Here is a 20,931-nt window from a genome sequence, read left to right on the forward strand (position 1 = left end):
CACCGGAGGTATTTAGATAGATTTGGAACCCATTGCTGGGGTCAGGCAGGGGTGTTTGCTTCTCATAGCTTTCCAATAAGGCTTTGTTGTAATGACTTTGAGTATAATAAAAACCTCACTCTCAAGCTTTTCTCAATAATATAAAGACCAGTTTATTTCAACAGACGTGTTTCGGCCTTAAGCCATCGTCAGTGTGTCAGTTTGCTGTAATGACCACTGTGACTGAGAGAATGGTGTATGAAAGATTTATTTATGACACAAAATACTTCCAGCTGTGAGAACTGCATACTTTTTTTACACACACATTTAGGTGGGAAAAGTGAATCTAACAATCAAGTTCAAAAACTGTTTTATATTTGTGAATTATACAAAAATACCACAAAAAATATGCTTGCTAATCATTACAAAAACAAGACAACCAGCAACTTATAGAAAATACATATCAGATTCTACGCTTGACAAAAGTAAACCAAAATGCCCGACTGCATTTGATTGCTGGGTGAAACGCATTTTTTTTTTTTTTTTTTTTTTTTTTTTACATCTGGCTGATATTTCACTCTGGACACAACAAAGGTGCACAAAGGGAAGGTTCATTAATGATCAATTATTTAAATCCATGATTTCTGTCATTGATGAAACATGCCAATAACACCACCGATGTTTGCAATGCATCATATTACACTAATCTACTAACGGTTGGTACTCCAGTCCATTAACTAACATTATTCGAGTTATTCTGTGTTTGTTTCCTCTCATTTCTAATGTTGGCAACTTGCCAAATACTTAATGCCTCCACGGTCTGTTAGACTAATTTATGGTCCCTAATTAAGCAATTTCTCTGTTCTCTTGTATTGCTTGACACTAAACATTGACACCTTCTGGTTTTGTGTTTGCAGAAACAATGCAATAGGTCTGTATTTTTCTGTTGTATGACAATAGTGAAAATTTGTCAGTGTAAACAAATAAATAATTATTTACAATCTCTAGGGAAAAAAAAGCAAACCAAGAAACAAGACATAACCCCATTCAATGGCAGAGGTCACATAAATAATTTACAAAAGAAATTATAATACAGTCTAAATATAAACATCTTTCCCCCAAAAGGCGCCTACAACACTTGAAAGATCCCTCTTAAAATATCGGGAATGATTAAGACCTTTAAATAACTAAGTCAAATTGAAGTGGAAAAAAACAGAACCTCAACTGAAGAAAATGCATTGAGGATGCCAAAAAAAATACCATAGAGACAATTCAAAACAAATATAAAAATTGTGCAAGTTTTGCAATTTGGCTTTGCTGAATCCTGAAGTCAGGCGAGGTTGATTTCTTTGTGGTTTTAAGCTTAAGCAGCTCTGCGTCATTGGATGGACAACGTTTTTACCGAACATAGCATCATCATCATAAAGCATCGTCATGGCATCATGCTCTGACCTTTCCTACCCTTGGCAAAGAAAGTAGATGATACAAGAAATAAAACAATAACTCGAACATTTACAAAGAGGTCTTGTGTATGCACTGTTATGCACGTGTACAACAAAGTGATACAAAGCACTAAAGTGGTTGTAGAAATGGTGCTTTCAATATGATGGAATTGTCAGCTCATGTTTTTTTGTCTTCGGTGCTCAACAGGGCACACCGCAAGCTCTTGGTTAGAGATTCGTCATGACGATGTTATCAATGCTCATGGATACAGACGCTGAAGATACAGGCTGAAGTTCAGCACGGTTGGTGGACAGTGTCAAGGTTATGGGGCCTTTGCAGTTTCCACGTTGACTCAGTTATCTGTGAAACAGAGGGAGAGCCAAAAGCACCGATTAAAGATGAATACCAATCACTACACCAGGACACTTGGAGACCCAAACACAGAAGGCAAGGCGTTGTGCTCTGTGCAGGACGTGGCAGACTGCAGGCAGTGACGACTGTGCCATTCATACTGTCACCCAACATGGTTAGTGGTGTGGGTGGCTTTTTCAACCAAAACAAGACTTCATTCAAAACACAGTGTGATCAGCTGAGGTGACATACAGAAACCAAGCGTGAGTTATGACATAGCAGAACAGGTCCATAACCTATTTACCTGAACAACACTGAGGGTAAGTCTGGGTTATCTGAAATATGGGGAAAAGGTTGGAAACAAAATTCACACATTTACGGTTGTCCCATCATCCCCCCCCACCCCCCCCCCCCCCCCCCAACCTCTTTCTTCTTCCAACCCTGGACTGTAAAACATTGAAGTGCCATTGTGCAATCAAAACCCTCGAACTAACTCACCTCGGCACTCGTATTTGAGGTCGGAGAAGAAGACCAGCTCTTGGGAAAAGACAAACAGACCTAACCGTCCACCTGCAAAAGTCTTGTCATAAGTAGGTCCTGAATCAGCCATGATCTGTTTGCCTTCATAAACCACCACCCTGAGGAAAAGAAAAGAAGAAGAAAAACATATAACCATAAAGCAAAGCTCTACAGGAATAATTTCAGTTGCGGGGCACATATGAGTGAGGTTTGGTGGAGGGTACCTGATGAAGCCAGTTTTTGGTCTATGGATGAGATGCCATCTGTAGGCCGTGTAGTCTTTCCAGCCGATGTTCTTTGGGTCGTGCCACAGGGTGCGCACCTGAGGCAAACAGAATGACACCAGTATGAGCACACTGAGCTGGACCTGCTGGTTGTGTTACTGTAAAAGGAGTTCACAACCTTTGCATTCAAAAGGTGCCTCATGAAAACAAATCACAGAGCTCATCGAAATAATATTACAGAGGTTGGAGTTGGGTACACAACACTTAGTAAATGTGACCACAGAGCATGTGAAGTTACAACAGTAAAAAGGTAAACTTCCTTTAATACACGTAATGTCAACTAACAAAGTAACAAAAAAAGGATGTCTCTAGTCCTATGATTAAAGAAACTACAGCTTATCGTCAATATCGTTATTAACAAGCCCATTTTATAATAAATGCAATGGTTTTCTGATATAGTATAGTTGAATTTTTCTCACAGATATTGTTTGACATATTTAAAAAAAAAAAAAAAAAAGGTCTGTAAATTTCGATCATGAACTTGAAAACGAGGTGACGCATAGAAAACGTTAAAAGTTAAAAGTTCTTTCTTTAGGTCGCAATTAAAATCCCTTCAATATGGCCATGGCTGAGCGGTTTCACTGCCGTTCCTAGCATGTGTAATGGTACCTCTTATGGCCTTCGACAGAATGAGTGAAGCCTTTTTATCTCCAATAAGAATCTCACCTGTCCGCCTGTGTCCCCGGTGTGCCATAGGGCGTTCCTCAGGTGTTCACCGGTACCTGTGGTGGAGTTGACCACCTTTAGCGAGACCCCTGAGATCCCAAAAGCCTTAGAGGGTTTGTCCTCCCAGTACGTCTGCGTGATCTGCTTCCACATGACCACGTAAAAGCGTCCGCTGGACTGGTAGCCGAACACAAACCCTGCGTAGTCGTCGTCCCTGTCCGTGTTGACGTAGAACGTACCGCTGAAGTCCACGGCATTGAACTCATCAAAGCCTGAGAGGGGAGAAATATTAGTGTTATTGATATGATCACATTCCCAATTCACATAATTTCCAGCAGGTGGTTTGTTCAACCAGTCTGAGAAGGAACCATGTAAGACCCAAGTTGGGTGAGGAGATGTCTCACCTACTGCAATACCAGGGTCAGAGTTGGCAGTCTGCACGAGTTCCTTGCCCTGGTGTCTTACCACCCAGTTGGGATCGATTTGCGTGGTTCCTTTAGGATCCAAGTGCACCATCTGGAACTTTCTGAAGTCTGTGATACTGATGCCATCATTCTCCGGGCACACATCAAAGATGTCGGGGATGTTGTCGTTGTCAAAGTCGTCTTTGCATGCGTCACCTCTTCCATCTCCTGTTTAGGAGCAAACCATTCAAAACAGCTGGTCACATACAGAAGATCCATCTTCCATTTACAATATCAATTCACTCCACACAAGAACTCTTACGAGGTTCAAATTCAGGAATCTGCTAAGCAGGTGCAGTGAAAGGAATCAAATATGAAATGGAAACTTCTTGAGGGAAACGTGCGAGCAAGCTATAAATCTCCCCAGTACAGCCCTCAGAGCACTCATATCCACCTAAATGTTTCTTTTGTCTCATCTGTTCTAGGTAAAGGTTGTCTGTCATGTATTATTTTCAATCCCATATGGCGATGCCACTGTATTTTCCCCTTCTCACCGAGGGATCTTTCTCATGTGCAACGGGAGGAGAGCTTTTTCCTCGAAACATATTTAACCTACTGAGCGAAAATATTCCACTGAGCGACCCAAGTTTAATACTCATTCCTGGCCAAGCGCAACAAGTAATCTCAGCCCTCTTTTCATGGCGTGACAACTTCCTCTGATACATGTAACTGTCTCAGAATGTGAGGTCTATTAAAAACAGACCTATGGCCGGTGTGGAGAGAGAGTGAGAGAGAGAGAGAGAGAGAGAGAGAAAGAGAGGGAGGAAAAAAAAGAATATAAAGGCAAAGCAGGCGTCCACACAGGCAGGCAAGTGTGCAGCAGAGCCTGCTCTATAGAGGATGAAGTAGCTGCTTTTCCGCACTTTGTTATTGCACAGGGGGACTGGCGTTTTCTATTAAGTAAGCACTCGGTGATGAGGTGTGAAAAGTACAAGTGCATCTGGTCTATGGGGTACAGATGGGAGTGGGTGCGGGTGCGGCTGCCGGTGGTGGGGATCTGCCTTCTCTGCAACCTGTTTCCAGTTATGGGCTCAACTACACAAACTCCAGGTAACCCTTGTGGAATTGCGTACGGCGGAGTAATCACGAGTGTGCACACATGCACACACACACACACACACGCACGTCCCTCGGGAAACAAAGGGGAAGGACCTGACTTGCCTTAGCTCAGAAATAAGAGAGAGAGGGAGCACAAGAAGAAGATGAAACTAAAAGATGCAAATAGAAAAATGATGGCACAGAGAGAGATAAAGAGCGAGTCCGAACAAATTGAAAGAGAAACTGAAAAAATGTGTGATGTGACCTTTATGTGAAGGAGATGAATTGACATGTGAACATCTCTGCCATGCAGTAAATCCATTGGTGAAGGCTAATGAGGCAGGTGTGGGGTCACCAGGAGAGTGTGTCCTTATCATAAGTGGCCATCTGTATGCCAGTGGATTGCACACTTACGCTAGTCATTATCTTTATTATCTTTATTGCTACTAGCTATTAAATCCTCCCTCTCTGGCAAGCCACGGCAGTGTAACATTCCACACACACACATTCTGTACATGTGAGCATGAATGTTGTTGTTTTTAATCTTTATGTTAACTGATTTTATGAAGTATAACATTAATAGGTGAGAGAGAGAGAGGTAAAGGTGTTTGCTTTTACCATCAGAATCTAGCTGGTCTTTGTTGGGTACCAGTCTGCAGTTGTCCTTGTCATCAGGAATGCCGTCGTTGTCGTCATCGAAGTCGCAGGCATCTCCTTTGCCGTCCTTGTCGTGGTCGGCCTGATTGGCATTGGCTACGTAGGGACAGTTGTCCAGGTTGTTCTGATGTCCGTCCTCATCTATGTCCTGGTTATTGTCGCACGAATCTCCAACCTGATCATTATCTGTATCAGCCTGTACCAGAAAGACCAGTTTCCTTGTCACAAACAATATAAACCATCTACCTCAGAAGTGTGTTCATGGCAAATTCAATATAACTAAACACAAAGAATTCAAATGTCAATTGAACAGTCATTTTAGCCATTTCCTCTCTCTAAGCATCCACTGCCTTACTTGACTGTTCAGCTTCAGTTCACCACGCTAATAAATCAGCAAAGAATGTTGCCAAATTCCAATAAACACTAATGACATTACATTCACAGTGTTCAAGCTTACATAAAGCTATAGTGTGTTGTATATAAAGCTATATCTATACCTGGCAACTCAATCAATGACTTTGTCTTTATTGGCACTGGTGGGACACCAGGCGGGTCTCTCACCTGGTCAGGGTTGTGCAACAGGGGACAGTTGTCACACTGGTCTCCCACTCCGTCCATGTCGGTGTCCTTCTGGTCGGTGTTGTAGACATACGCGCAGTTATCCTGCTCGTTCAGAATCCCTGCAGCACAACACCAGAAAAAACAACAACAAAAAACAGGATATTTGAATTGGAGTCACTGTACCCCAATGCTTGCCCATGCCTGTTGTAAGAGAAGCATACTTAGAGACAACTCTATAAATTCAGGAGAATGGAAGAGTGGTTTGGCTGTCAAAGCGACCATTAACAGTTAGATGGATTGCTGACTTGTACCACATAACGAAGTGCAGCTCAGTGTCAGTTTGCGGAGACCAGTGGCAATGCGAGATAAATTTGCTTGCAGCTTTGCTCGCAAAGCATACGCGCATAAGTTACCCACAGGCATAAAAAGCAATATAGCTGTCCTGTCCTCGCTATTTGAAAGATTGATAGCGTTTTAGAAAATTGCAAGTTAAAACATAATTTCACATGTTTTTATTGTGGGAGAATTTGGACCCTTCAGCAAGTCATAAATAGCAGTTAGTTCTTGGTTTTAGGTTGGATAGCTTTCACACCAAATACGAACTGCACTGGAGTTCAGGAGAAACCGTATCCCAGATCCCCGTTTTCTGGACGACTCAGGCACGGCCCCTTGGCGTGCACCCGCGTTCTGAAAGCAGCTTTTACAATAACGAAATGAGCCAGATTAACGGTTCAAGTGGACTCCGGTCTTCACCAAAAGCTCTAGTATGAAATCACTTTAAGTGCCTGTCTGTATAAAATGGGCAAGCTACTCTCACTCACAAACAACAGGCGCAAAGTTGAAATGACTTGGCATTTGAGAAACAGAAGTTGCTACCAGTTCAATAGATTCTGCTGTATCGCTCTTTCTGACCATCCATTCATGTATGAAAAGGGATGGGTAAAAAAATGTATCTATTAAATAAAAAAAACAAAAACAACATCAACAACAGTGAATACCATCTCCGTCGATGTCCACGGCACAGGCGTCGCCCTCCCCGTTGTGGTCTGTGTCGATCTGAGCGGGGTTGTGTTCGTAGGGGCAGTTGTCACAGCGGTCGCCCACATCGTCTTTGTCATTGTCAAACTGCCTGGGGTTGTACAGGAGGGGGCAGTTGTCCTGCAGGGTTGAAGAGAAGATTGTTTGAAGACCATTTTGATGTTTTGGATGCCTTTTAAGAGTACAAAGGCCTCTTTGGTTTCGATATAAAGAGAATCTTCTCCCTATTTATCTCTCGCTCACTCACTCACTGTTTGTGTGTGTGTGTGCATTCGCACAGGCATATGTGAAATGAACACTATCCTCACCCTCTCATCCAGGATTCCATCATTGTCATCATCCTTGTCACAGGCATCTCCCTGCCCGTCTTTGTCGAAGTCTTCCTGTCCTGAGTTCGGCAGGTTGGGGCAGTTGTCCTGTGTACATGGATACAGGTTCCATCAGTAAAACTATTTATGTGCAGAATAGTGAGATTCATGATGACACAGCCTTAAAACTAACCATGGATCTTCAAATATTCAAACTGCTAAGTGTCTTGACTGTCGAATGTCATATGCGCTGATTTATGAGCGTATGTACCGTTGACATTTCCTAGTAACTATGTCAAACGATGTTAGATGTTAATCAGAAATAATAATTTATTATAAGCTGTCAAGGAAATTTTACAACATGTCCGGACATATTTCTGATCAGATTAAACAAGTACTTCACTGTGCTACTGTGCTAAGTCAAGTTCAGGGAATTCAGCCAAGGCCTTTCCTCTCAAAGGGCTTTAAGGGGAAAGTAAGGGCGAGGTTGGCATACCTTCTTGCAGTGGTAAGTAGCGTTAGCGCCACACACAAGGTTCTTATTGGGCCAGCCGTCCAGGTCGGAGTCTTCTCCGCAGAGGAAGCCGTCGCCAGCAAAGCCAATCTTACACTCGCACTTGTACATGGGGTTGCTGAAGTGGCTGAGGTAGATGCACTCTGCGTGCCTGTGGCAGCTGTGGGTTTTGTCCAGGCAGGGGTTCTCTGGTTCACATACCTAAGAACACCAGACAAATACAATCATTAACCAGATTGACCAGATTACCTGAGGAAATAAGGACAACACAGATGCAGTGCAGTCAAAGCACATGTAAATTAATACATCTACTGTGTCTACACAATAACCGTAACACATACAGTACATGCATTCAGTATGTGGCCTTCCAATGCGATACAGACCCATCATCTTGGGACTAGGACATTCTACTCTGCTATTGGTTATTTGTAGTGGTTTCTGTGATGAAGAATGCAGATAATGCAGTTAACACACACTTATTCAGTACATGGCCTTCCAATGAGCTCCAGATCCATCATCTTATTGTATTATGCTCCGATCTGCTATCTGAACACAACCAGCTCTAGTACAGCGGTTGTTTCTTTCTTCTCTGTTACCCCTCGTCCTTGCATGTTTGTACAGTGACACACTGCATCAGTTAGCATTATCCGTGTCCTCATCAATGGCTCTCCTCCATCTTCCATCTCTATTCTCTTTTGTGTTTGTGGGCTGTACACAGCTCCCTCGAGGCCCGCGTTATGACCCCTCACAGTAAACTTTTCGGCATATTTTTTTCGGCGCCACGGCAGCAGAGGAGTCTTCTATTAAGTTAATTGTTCTCCGTTCGCGGAGTGTTTCCACGTCACCGGCGAAAACCCGACACACACCAGCGAACGTTACCCAGAGTTAAGCCTTTCATCTGCGCAGTGAGATCAGGGCACAGCAGTGCCAGCTATGAGACAATTCCCCCCGGTCCTGAATCAATTTGGATTGCTGAGCTGTGGCACCGGATTAAAGAGCTGGGGAACCGGGGGTCAGTGCTGAAGCCATCCGTTCCTGCCTGATTATGCAACATGTGGGTAGAAGGAAGCAATGACTCAACTTTCCGGGAAAACGACGAAATTTGGTTGTCGATAGATCAAGAAATAAAGACTTGAGGGGGCAAATGCCAGGCCGATTTGGACATGGTCTTCTCCTAATCACACTTTAACAGCCCTACCAACAGGGGAATAAAGGGGGGGGGGGGGAGTGCCCTTGTATCTGAGAACAGCCTCGAAGGGTCAAAAATGTGAGCTAGTTCCAAAACATTTGGTGCAAAGTTGACTTTCTTTGTCTACCTCTGTTTACGATATATACTTTCATGTCTTAACAACACAATTGACATCCGAAAGCTTACATCAGGCAGACACTCACAGACAGACAGGGGATGAGAGAAGGAGAGTGAAGTCCACAGATGTTTGGAGTTAGGGCGCCCAGACACGAGCAGTGGGCTGTCTCTACCCCTGCGTGATTCATGGTCAAGGCGTGCCACAAGCACATGTCTACTGGCCTCCTCTCTCGCCGCCTCACACACACACCAGCAGAAATCAAAGGCACTAAATGACCACTACTGCTAATTTCACCAGCCATAAATACACAGCCTAAATGGAGTTGAACTGAGCTGAACTGAGATGAACTTGGCAACTGTAGGAAGACTGTGTTGGTGTTACATTGTGGAATCTGTAGATGGATTTTTATGGTATATATCAAAATATTTTCTTCGCTGACCTGTTTGTTTTTCTTGGCTGCCTCTATTCCCATGCCGAAGGGTTGAGTGCCCTTGTATCTGGGTGGACAGGGCAAGCAGTGGAACCCTGGGTTTGTGTTGATGCAGCGCTGGGCCCCACCCGCTCTGAAGCAGACGTCAGCCACCATGTCACACTAAAGAGGGAGAAAAGGGACAATTAGTCTCGACCTCAAGAATTCCTATCTGGTTTACCTGCGACCTGCATGCAGCAAACCTGCATACCTCATTGACATCTGTACAGTGGGTTCCGTTACCACGGAAACCCACGGGGCATGGTCCACACTCCCAAGAGCCATCGGTTCCACTGTTGCAGTCCACTCCGCCAAAGCATGGGTTGGAGAGACAGCCATCTAGCACACACACACACATGCGCACGCACAAACACACACACACACACACACACACACACACACACACACACACACACACACACACACACACACACACACACACACACACACACACACACACACACACACACACAGAGAGTTCACATGAGAACAGCACACTATCAGGAGTTATAAATAATCCCAAACTCCTCTACTCATGTTGAACATGTTGATGCCTCTAAACTGACTCATCCCCCTACTCCTCCACCATTCTGTTCTTCTATCATCATTCAACACACTCCCTTCTGCTGTGTTTTAGCACAGTCATAAATCCTTAGTTTGTTACCCAATAGACCTATTGCAGGGTCAGACTTCTCGGGAAGAAGCCTGCATAAAGGAAGATGATGATGCTGATGATGATGATGATGATGAAGACTTACCGATGGGGCAGTCTTGTTTGTTGCAGGCCTCACTGTCTCTAAACTCTCCCTGACACCGTCTGCCTCCATACTGGGGCTGAGGGCTGTTGCACACGCGAGTTCGTCCCCTGTTGCCTCCTCCGCAGGTCGCTGAGCAGACCGCCCATGGAGACCACGGGCCCCAACCACCATCAACTGAAAAATAACACACGTGGTTATGGTAAGTGACTCTTTTGGGGAGACAGCTCAGCAAATATTATGATTCAGTACTTTTTTCCTGGTTATTCCTTTAAAGCACATTACATTTGCAAAGCTAAACTGTAGAGCAGTATGGGCCTTCAATTTAGATAAAGATTGTCCCATTAGCAGTAACATTTTTTCACTTCAAATACACTATTGAATTGTCCGAGAGGATGGCTGGTTGAGTAAACTATTGAAATGCAAAATGAAAAATGGAATGCATTGTTGACGCAGGTCTAGTGCCAGGTCGTGCCCAGCTCCTGCAGTGGTGCCAACTCACTGGGGCAGGGCTTGGCTTCACAGCGCTGCGTCTCACGGCCGCTGCCCTCGCAGTCTTTGCCCCCCAGCTGTGGCACGGGAGCGTTACAGTGGCGGATGCGGGTAATGTGCCCCTCGCCGCAGGTGACGGAGCACGAGGACCAGGGGGACCACAAACTCCAGCCGCCGTCCTGTCGCACTACATGTGACGAGAAACAAACGTGCAGAAATCAGTGCAGTGCAGAGTGTTATCGTCAAACCCAGGTGGTGGCTTGTGTCTAGTCATTTGCAGATGTCCAAAGTCTACCAACCAGCTAAGATCACACAGGCAAACATGGCATATACTTTTTAATATTTAAATGGCTGTATTGTCCTGAAAAACAGAATGGCTCTTTGGTTCTGAAAAACAGAACGACTAAGAAAAAAGCATAGTCATCAAAACATAACAACATATGCACAAAACTTCTGCAAAAACTTGAACACACAGGCACACAGACACGCTAATTAAGAATGCTAACTAGAACCCCTCAACCCTCTATGTGCAGATTGGAACATGCAAATGTAGAACATTCTGGGCCCTTGGCTTTGCCACAGTTTGGAAAGTCATGCTGCCTCAGTTCACCACAACCAAACAGTCCAGATGGCGTCAATCTGCTTTATCTGGTGAAGCCAAAGGAATGAATTACTGCAGTTTCACGTGGTAGAGAGTGGATAAGTAACATTTTATCACCAGCACAATAATAATTTCCAGCAGGCGGTGGAAAGAAAGCTCAACGATAAATAAAACAGCAGAACCAGTTCACTCTGAGGCCTTCTTTCAGAACTGACCTATGCGCTGCATACCTCCATGGACACCTTTACGTCTACTTTCCTTCTACCACTCTCTCCACCCTTCAGAAAAACGCAACTTGATCGCCTTGCTCAGTGTTACACATCATTTAGAGGCTAACTGCGGGCAATTTTGCCAGCTGGATATATTATGACAGCCAGGAATCATTACGCTAATTACCAAACAGCTCCCCTCCAAGGTAGACACAGCTAGAAACACACAACTACAAACACCACAGGCACAGGCTCACAAGAGAGCTGGATATTAGTTTTCCAGATCTGCAAAATAATGCAGGGGCATGTCTATTCAATTTGCAAAAACAGAGGAAATTATTAATTATTCGGCTAAAGTTATTGGCCTACAGCAATGCTTATGCCCCCTCAGTCTGCGGCAGAAAACATTGGAGCACATTTGCACTCTTAAAAGATATTTATTTGCTCCAGCCCGTAGCAGGAACACGGGGAGATAGCACAGAACTCTTCTTATTTGGGGCTGGCTGACTGGGAGCTTTGTATTGTAGGTAAGCTGCCCTGGGTTATACCCCATGGAGTGCAATTAATGCAAGCCTTTCTTGGACTGTTGGCTGTGACATTGTTAAAGGTGAGGTCCTCAATCCTGGCAAATGGTTGTTGATATGCTGTGAGTTTAATGGCTGCACCCCTCTCTTCTGTTTATGAAGCAATGTTGTTGATTGGCTGGTCCGATGTTACTTTGTTTGTTTCCCATTTACAGAGCCAAGACTGCAGGAACACAGTTTTTTTAAGCGTACACATTAGACACACAGCTAGAGGAACATGAGATGGATTTTGCTCAGTTTGAAGAAGAAAGTGTAATAGATTATAACCAGGCACTGCATCTCTAAGTTGGCCTGTGACTGGCGATGTGGTAAAATCCCACTCACTCACCACGGCTGTCACACTTGGCCAGGCTGCACTTGCGGGTCTGGATGGAGGGTCCAGAGCAGGGGTTACTGGTGGCGTCGCAGGAGCGCCCTCTCTGCTGGGTGCCCGTCCCACAGGTCACTGTGCACTCAGTCCACTCAGACCAGGGGGACCAGCCATCCTCACTGTCCTTCGCTGCTCAGAGAGAGAGAGAGAGAGAAAGGGAGGGAGAAAGAGAGAGAGAGTAAGATGGAGAGAGACAGTAAGATGGAGAGAGAGAGAGGGAGAGAGAGAGGGAGAGACAGAGAGAGAGAGAGAGAGAAAGATAAACAGTGAAAGAGAGAGACACAGTGAGTGAAAGACAGCAAGAGAAAAGACAGAGATAGAAAGCAGGGGAAGAAAAAAGACAAAAAATAAAGTGACTTCAATCCTTCCAAACAACCTCGCAACTCCACTTAATGTTGCAACAATATCTTCTCTCCCCACACCCTCTCCATTCCGATTCACTGTTGGAATGCTCAGAGAGAAAGGGATGAGGGAGGGCAAGGACACCGGCCAACTTGCTCTGGAGCGCTCGGCTCTGCCATGACATCATCTTTCTAAGCCCACAGTGACCACTTCATAGGGTTGAAGCTTTTGGTTTTGGTGGTTAATTCGGTGTAATAAAATATGTGGTCAGCTTTTAAACGCAAATGGGCTTCAGAACAATAACAGTGCTCTATTATTAAAACTTAATAAACATCAAGTTATTCCATTTGTGTGCAGTTTGGGCATGTGCTGTGTTTGTGTGTGTGTCTGTCTGTGTGTGTGTGTGTGTGTGTGTCTGTGGATGTGTGTGTATATGTGCGTGTTTGTGGGTGTGTGCGTGCCTGCCTGTTTGTGGGTGCGTGTTTTTGTGGCAACACAGACAAGAGAAGCTACTCACGCAAACAGACGGGACAGCATTCTCCGTCCAGGAAGGTTGGGCTTGCGCAGGCCACAGCTGGACATGTGATTTGGTGACACACTATCTTTGACTCCTGTCCGACACAGCCAAAAAGAGAAAACAGTCTGTTAGGACAGCTCCCTGACAGGCTAAACCAGACCAGGATGCAACCCTCCTGTGGTAATGTCATCAGTATGTTTGGGCCCCACCTGGCAGGTACACTTAGTGCAGCTGTCCACGACCCAGTCCTCCTTGTCCTCAAACAGACGGCCGTCCTGCCAGCACATGTGCTTCTCTTTGGAGTTCTTCATCTTGCCCAGTACTTCCTTCATGGCTGTGTTTTCCTCAGTCTGGAGGATAAACACACACAAACACACACACACACACACAAACACAAACACAAACACAAACACAAACACACACACCCAGAGACAAAGATGTTACACAGAGCCAAATCAATTTGCTGTTGAAATCCTGCTTAGGGGGGAAAGAACTTAAGCTTTGGACGCCCAAACCATTCATCTCTCTTCCATCAAAGCAAACAGGTCCAAAAATGACTGAGGCTTTGGACTAGCCGTACACATAGTTGGATGGAAAGCTGTAAGGCTTGCATAAAAAACCCTCAGTCAGCTCGAGATGAAGCAAGTTGGGAGATAGTGGGAATTAATGCCGATGGTTTTTGGGCAATCTGCACTTTTTTTAACCTTTGGGCAGGATGGAGAAATAAATAATTTCTTTTGGAGTTTCAACAGGCCTGTCAGACACTGCCAATTTTGTGTGTGTTTGTTTGTGTGTGTGTGTGTTTATGTCGAGTGTGTGTGTGGCTGTGTGTGTATGAGAAAACATAAGTCATAGGGTGGGGGTGGTTGGGTGGTGGCTGTACAGTAAAACTGTGCCTCACTTGCACATGCAGATGTTGCCATGGCTCATTGTCAGAGCAATAGTGTGTGAGTGAGTGAGAACAAGAGTGTGCTTGTGTGTGTGTGTGTGTGTGTGTGTGTGTGTGTAAGAGAGCGAGAGCAAGAGAAAGCAAGGTTGGGGCTGTGTGTGGGTGTGAGAGCGTGAGAGAGAGAGAGAGAGAAAGTGTGGACATTAGAGAGAGAGAGAGAGAGAGAGTTGGTGTGTATGTGCACATCCGTGCTGGTGTGTGTGTTTGCATGACAGTTCTCTCTGACTGCATGTTCCACCATTCGTGCTGGAAGAGCCTCTGGGACCCGGCTTGCTCAGCAGCCTTTTTTCCCCTCCCAGGGTTCATTCCAAGCCTCCCTCCCTCAGCGCATGTAGGGCTCTCAGGGCTCATTCCCAGCCTCCCTCCCTCAGCCAGTGTAGAGCTCCCAGAGGAAGCGGCACTGCGCGAGGGGGCCAAACTTTACACCGCTCCCATTCCCATCCTCCCCGATAAAACAGGCCATAAAACTGCTCACAGCTCGCTCTCCCCCTGTGTTTCAGGCAAGGGCCAAATGCTGCCGCCACTGCCGGCTGCTCCCGGGAGCCTGCCTCTGAGCTCCAGAGTTGAGGGCTCGAGAGTCTGGGATGTTCATGAGCTTAAGATGGTGAGGTCAGGAGTTTACAGTGTCATTCCTGGGGCTTTGGGTGAGATGGTGGCTGGCCTTCTAGTAGACTGATAAGATGTGTCAGCCTGCAAGGTCAGGTATGAGTCAGGGTTCTAGCTTGAGCTTTTTCGTACGACCCTGTCTGCTTCTGCACAATGTGGATTGTGCTCAGGGTTTGGCCCTGTAGAGCTTTAAAAGGCACACACCCTCCATCTTCCTAGCCTGAATTCCTTTGGATTAATTGTCAGAATTATGAAAGAAATAGGCACTCAACCTCAAGGGATCTCTAGTTGTGTATTTTGGAGGTAGTCTACTTTTGAAATATCCCTATAATCCAATCAAACCCATCCATCAAACCCATGAATATATTTCCGTAGAAAAAAAGGGGGGAGTCAGACCAATTTAGTATAACAGACACAGTGGAGATCAATACAGAATGGGTCTGGAGAGGGACACCTACGACTTTCTGCAGGCCGTCCATGAGGTTGCCAACGATGATGCGAAGACCCTTGAGCTCCTGGAAGAGCGTGCCGAGCTCCTCGCAGGAGCGCTCACACAAGGCAGAGCTCAGCTTCTCCGTCTTCTGGCCGATGAAGTTGGTGGTGATGACCGGGCTCACGTCCACGATCTCAGCACTCCCCGTCACTGTGTTCGCCGCGACTGTGAACAGAGAGAGAGCGAAAGAGGACATGAGATGGGGAAGAGAGAAAGAAACATGAGGAAGAGAAATAGAGAGAAAGAGAGAGGGAGAAAGAAAACACTTAGAGCCTAAATGAACATGGATACGGATATGGATACTCTGTATGGACAGCCAGCAATGCTTCAAGGTCTACTGTGCTGTGGCAAGCAGACGCCAGTATGAGAAGAAGCAGAAGAGCACTCATAACCATCCCCAATGGAAAATCCACACTGACACCATAAATCCTTTAACATTAAATCATTAAAAGTGAATCTCAAGTGTGAGGTGGAGGCCAGGCTGATTTTTATGTGTAGGCTGACTCTTCACATTGGGCAAAGGTTTAAGTGACATTCTGGGAGAAAGTCCCCCATGAAAGGGCTTATGTAGCTGATACACAAACTGTATCAGTTAAGTGCTTGTCTGGATGCTTAGAGGGGGGTGTCCATGGAATGCATCCGTCACTATTCAGACTAGTCCCAGGGACAAAGACCATATTTATGTGCAATGGAGACCTTTTCAGTCAAAATGAATACCAGGATATGATATCTGATTCCTTTCATCTTTCCAGCTCTATCTATACACCAGAGCCTTGCTATGTAGCAAATATGGGTAAATATGACTATGAAACTATGCAAAATGTCTATTGTGTTAGAAAGCTGTAGAAGATGTAGCAGCTGTTCACAAAACAAATTCCAAATAGTATGAGAACAGTAAGAGAACAGACTGAATTATGGTGGAATCATGGTTTTGTTAAGAAGTAAAATACAACTCCAGTTAAGTGTACCGCATGAAGTATGTTACCTTTTTAGTAAAATGAACAATCTTCAACATGATACAGTATGATCTTTTTACTCTCCTGTGGCTGTCATCTGAAGATCGACATGGTGAATTATGGACAGTGCCGGAATGTTGGATTCCTGGCCAAAAGACCCATTAGGTGTCTGCAATCTACATTCATTTTTGGGTCACTTGTGCATATTTTTCTGGATAGATGAGAGACAGGGGACTCTAAATCAAGACCTCCTGTTGGCCCAAAGTTGCCTTAAGAAGCTCCAGTCTCAGCTTTGCTGATTTCCCTCCTCTCTCCTGAGGAGTCTGTTGGAATCATTAAAAACAGTTTTTCAATCAGTTCTAAAGCGTGTGTGTGTGTTTTGTGTGGTTGTGTGTGTTAAGTGTCTAGATATGTGTTTTTTGTGTGTCCCTATTTCTCATCCCTCTCTTTCTCTTTGTCTGTGACTCTCTCTCGCTTTCTTTAAACATGCATTATACGTATGTCTTCATACGTCTATTATCCTTCTCTTCCGTCTGTTTGTTAATCGCTATGAATGAGTAAATGTAAAAGACTAATTATAAGAAAGAAATATAAAGAGGGAGAAGAAAGTGGTCAAATCAAGCATCGCCACTTCAACAGCCTTTCAACCAAAAGCAATGTTCACAAAAGCCTATGTGGCACTTTTATTTTCTTCTTTATACTATGACATTTATAAGTTTACAAGGGACTTTTGGGTTTGGGTAACAAATAACTGGTGCCAGAAACGAACAACTAGCTCCCACAAATGTCTAGACATTTCCAAGGCCTTGAAGCCACTGGTACACAGGCTGCTCGCAATATACTTGTAAGCAGAAAGAAAGGTAAACAACAAACAATACTTCTGATGCAACCGTATTGAGAAAGGAGGGGGGAAATCTATTCACCAACAGTGTGAATTTGAAAGTTTTGTTTAGTACTGGTCCACAGGCGCTCCTGTTTGAGCATTGGAGGGGGCTGGATCCCTGGAGCGTGTGACCCCTGGCTGTGTTGTGATGGACGGCAGCCCAGAGGAAATGTGATTGAGTGGGGTATCTGGAGCGCCTCAGCGGTCCCTCTCTCTCTCTCTCTCCCTCTCCCTCTGTGTGTGTGTGTGTGTGTGTGTGTGTTTGAGAGGGAGAGAGAGTGGCCCAAGGGACTGAAGGGCACGTTGCCCGGTGTGAACTAAGTTCTTACAGCAAGTAGCATTGTATGAGCTTACACACATGCAGATGTTGGCGTGGGTGTGTGTATGTATGTTTGTATGAGCGCACACGCGCGAGAGTGTGTGTGTGTGTGAGAGAGAGAGAGAGAGAGAGCAGAGAGCCTAGTCCTGTCCCTCTTTCCCCCTTTCACTTTCTGCCACAGCAGAATGCCTCAGTCTCCTGCTAATGCAAATACATGCGAACATCTGTATCTCCTCTTCTCCTCTATGTGCATTGGCTGACCTCATGTCAGTGCACCGATACTGTTCTTTCACATAGTCATGATGCAATAATGTAAGACATTTGCACACATTGAATCACTGAACGTGAAGATTTCTTGACCCTCTTTCCTTTCATGTGAAGAATAAATCCCGACAGGGAGGGACATGGATGAACCTCTGCCCATGTGCCAATATGTGACTCAGGGAAACCAGACAAGGACATCCCACCTCTTTACTCAATGAAACTGATTGTATATACAGGGCACTTTAATTGTAGATGAACACAATAATAGCAGTGACCGCTCCAGATGTGTCCTTCAGATTCAGTAACTTTAGATATTACACCTTACTGCTAGGAATGAAGAAAGGCTGTCTTTCGGCATTTAAGAAGATGAAGGCCTTCATACCTGGCTTTGCGACCTCACAGCCCTTGTTCCTCAGGACGTCATCCAAGGTTGTGTCAAAGATGAATTTCACATTCTGAAGCAATCCCTGAAATATGGTTTAAATAAGTTAAAAGATATCAGAGGAAGGGAAACCACAAGGAGCCTTGAAATGCTGGTTACATGGAGAACATATTCACAAATGACAGGTCTACGCTGGAGAAAACTGGGCAATAAAACCTCCTCCAGAATTACACCATTTAAGCTCTCACTAAACTTAATGGATGTTAAAATTACATCCAGACACTAATTGTGAGGCTTTTCCTAAAATTTGATGTTCAGAGTTTCCCAAGGCAGTAACTTTGGTTTAATACCACGAATACAGGGACACAGAGGGGGGGAATTAAAGGGAGTTGTTATCTTAAATGCATCTTAGGGATGAAAAACTAAAATGTAAAGACCTCTTGAAGTAGGGGGTAGTGTTAAGCAGAGGTTAGGGTCCACAAACGAACTTGTTAAACCTGGTTAAGACTCTTAAAAACGTTTCTTCCAAGACTCGTTTGAAACCTGGGCTCTTACCCTGAAGTGATTTTCGCGGATGGAACCTTTGGCCACATACATCCGACTGCCCTCTGGTTGAAGATGCTCATAGAACGGCTCGTCCAGGATGAAACTATCGATTAGGGTGCAGCCCACATACAGGTGCGCGTTCTCCCCATGCACGTGGAGCGTGATGTTTTTCCACTGAGAATCCGACAAGTCCACGTCCTCAAACGATACCACATTCTGAGAGCCTTCCACCCAGTACACTAAGTCCAGTGTGTTGGCGCGACCGTTGGACACGATCTCGAATTGACGGCGGCCGTTTGAACTCTCCAGTCCGACCAGCGTCCCCCTAGAGGCGCGGTCCTGGCGCATGGTGGCCTCGAATACGAAGCCCTCATTATTCTGGATCTGCTTCAATAGCTGCCGGAGTATCGGTGTGCGAACAGCGGGCAGCTGGTCGAAGCGGATGAAGCGGTATGCAGGGGAGTCCCAGTCGTGACCCTTGAAGAGCTTAGCTCCGATAGTTTTGCGGTTGATTTGACTGATAGCAAACAGGTCAAAGACGGACTCGTCCTCCACTTCCCCATCTGAGAAAGGATAGCGCAAGACCGGAGATGAAATGTAAAGTCTGTACATAACCACAGGATTATGAACGCTACAAAAGCCATACAAATTATGAGCATAATGGCCTCTGGTACAATGCACAGAAGTAAAACGCTGATATAGACTAAAAATAGAATTGTAGCACTTTTCCAGATACAGTGTAGACCTACTTTTCATATTTGTACAGAGAGGTGCATTATAAAGGCAAATAGAGCTTAAGTTATTCAACAGAAAATATTAATTTAAATCATAAGACCTTTCCTGCATGAACTCTCTCCTGAGAGAATAATGTGCACAATACCAACGTGTGTGAAACATGAATGAAACATTGCTAGTTTAGTATGTGAAGACATGTGTAGTTAGGATAATGAGGAAATCACATTTGGTTGTGGTTTTACCTTGAGGTAGCGCTGGGACGCAAATGAGTAGCAGTGGTAGTAAGCACAGACCTCTAAGTATCATTACTCCTTGAAAGAACATCAGACATCAATCATTAACCATGGTAGCGAAACCAAGAAACACCTCTACATTAATTCAAATTAAAAAACAAATAAAAGAAATTAAGCTATTCATAAATCAGCTTGAAAATGTAAAGTTGCCTTTATTTCATCTTCAGCCGACCAATGAGAATATGACAAACCAGATCAAACCTTTCGATATCTCACAGTTCAGGACAAGCATAAAATATGAAATAATAATATAAGGAATGACAAAAATATTACACAATATATCACATATATTGAATGAGTCATGTTCCTTTTGCCTGCTTCTAGGTTTTCTGTTTCTTAAAGGAACAATGTCTTAGCATAATATTTAAAACCAAAAGTGTTACAGCCTAAGAAGAATATGTTAAAATATTACAAACACCAGAATATTTCACTGAGGGTTATAAGGGGGATAAAGACGGGATACCTCTTAGAAAGTGCAGTTCCTGTTCGATTAGGAAACGCCTTTTACTTGATCAGAAGAGGCAAACTAATTAATAGAAAAAGTATATTCTTCACATAAATGGTAAAAGCCTGTCAGAGAATCCGCTGCGTAAATCCACTGGGCGCACTATATCCACGCTGGACTTCAGACACAATGACTGGTGTGCGCAAAGGACTCTGCCTCTTATATGCAGTTTGGGACGACCATGTCAATCAAGTTAAATATGAGATGTCTGGATCTACTGTGATATTACATAATTCCGTTGTGATAGCGTCATTTGCTCATGTAGTCTACCTGTTTGAGGAGACTTGCACCGGCTAAAAGACCCCCTCCCCTTTACCCTCCTCTCCACGCACGCTAATCCCACCCCCCAAAAATGAATCCCGTCTCATTGAAGGATGCTTAACTGCGCCTTGGCATAGGGAGGAGCTATTCCTAGAGAAAGTAAAGTGAAAGTCACTTTCTCCCCCGAGTGGTCTCACGTTGAGCGAGCATTCAAATTTCCACCCAATTTTGCCATATTCTTCGAACTGAAATAAAATTGCAGTACGGTTTA

General features: G+C 44.6%; 1 protein-coding gene across 3 annotated transcripts; it reads right to left on the bottom strand.

Annotated features, from left to right (window-relative positions):
• Positions 1 to 245: 245 nt before the first annotated feature.
• Positions 246 to 20,517, bottom strand: thbs2a (thrombospondin 2a). 3 transcript variants are annotated; one of them, XM_080849348.1, is made up of 22 exons: positions 20,358 to 20,517; positions 19,844 to 19,912; positions 18,876 to 19,429; positions 18,321 to 18,405; positions 15,482 to 15,681; positions 13,678 to 13,818; positions 13,469 to 13,562; positions 12,568 to 12,738; positions 10,856 to 11,032; positions 10,357 to 10,530; positions 9,810 to 9,937; positions 9,569 to 9,721; positions 7,805 to 8,023; positions 7,309 to 7,416; positions 6,961 to 7,120; positions 5,963 to 6,081; positions 5,363 to 5,597; positions 3,647 to 3,874; positions 3,243 to 3,514; positions 2,517 to 2,614; positions 2,272 to 2,411; positions 246 to 1,782 (listed from the first exon to the last, which is right to left on the bottom strand). In XM_080849348.1, exons 2-22 carry the CDS (start codon positions 19,905 to 19,907, stop codon positions 1,775 to 1,777), a joined length of 3,528 nt encoding a protein of 1,175 aa, XP_080705474.1. In that variant the 5' UTR covers positions 19,908 to 19,912; positions 20,358 to 20,517; the 3' UTR covers positions 246 to 1,774. The 3 variants fall into 3 exon arrangements, with proteins under 3 accessions (XP_080705474.1, XP_080705473.1, XP_080705472.1); XM_080849347.1 differs by lacking the exon at positions 246 to 1,782 and adding an exon at positions 1,912 to 2,108 and having other exon boundaries at positions 19,844 to 19,909; XM_080849346.1 differs by lacking the exon at positions 246 to 1,782 and adding an exon at positions 1,912 to 2,108.
• Between the last annotated feature and the right edge of the window lie 414 nt (positions 20,518 to 20,931).

This window comes from Sprattus sprattus (genome assembly GCF_963457725.1).
Source record: "Sprattus sprattus genome assembly, chromosome: 12".
Taxonomy (NCBI): domain Eukaryota; kingdom Metazoa; phylum Chordata; class Actinopteri; order Clupeiformes; family Clupeidae; genus Sprattus; species Sprattus sprattus.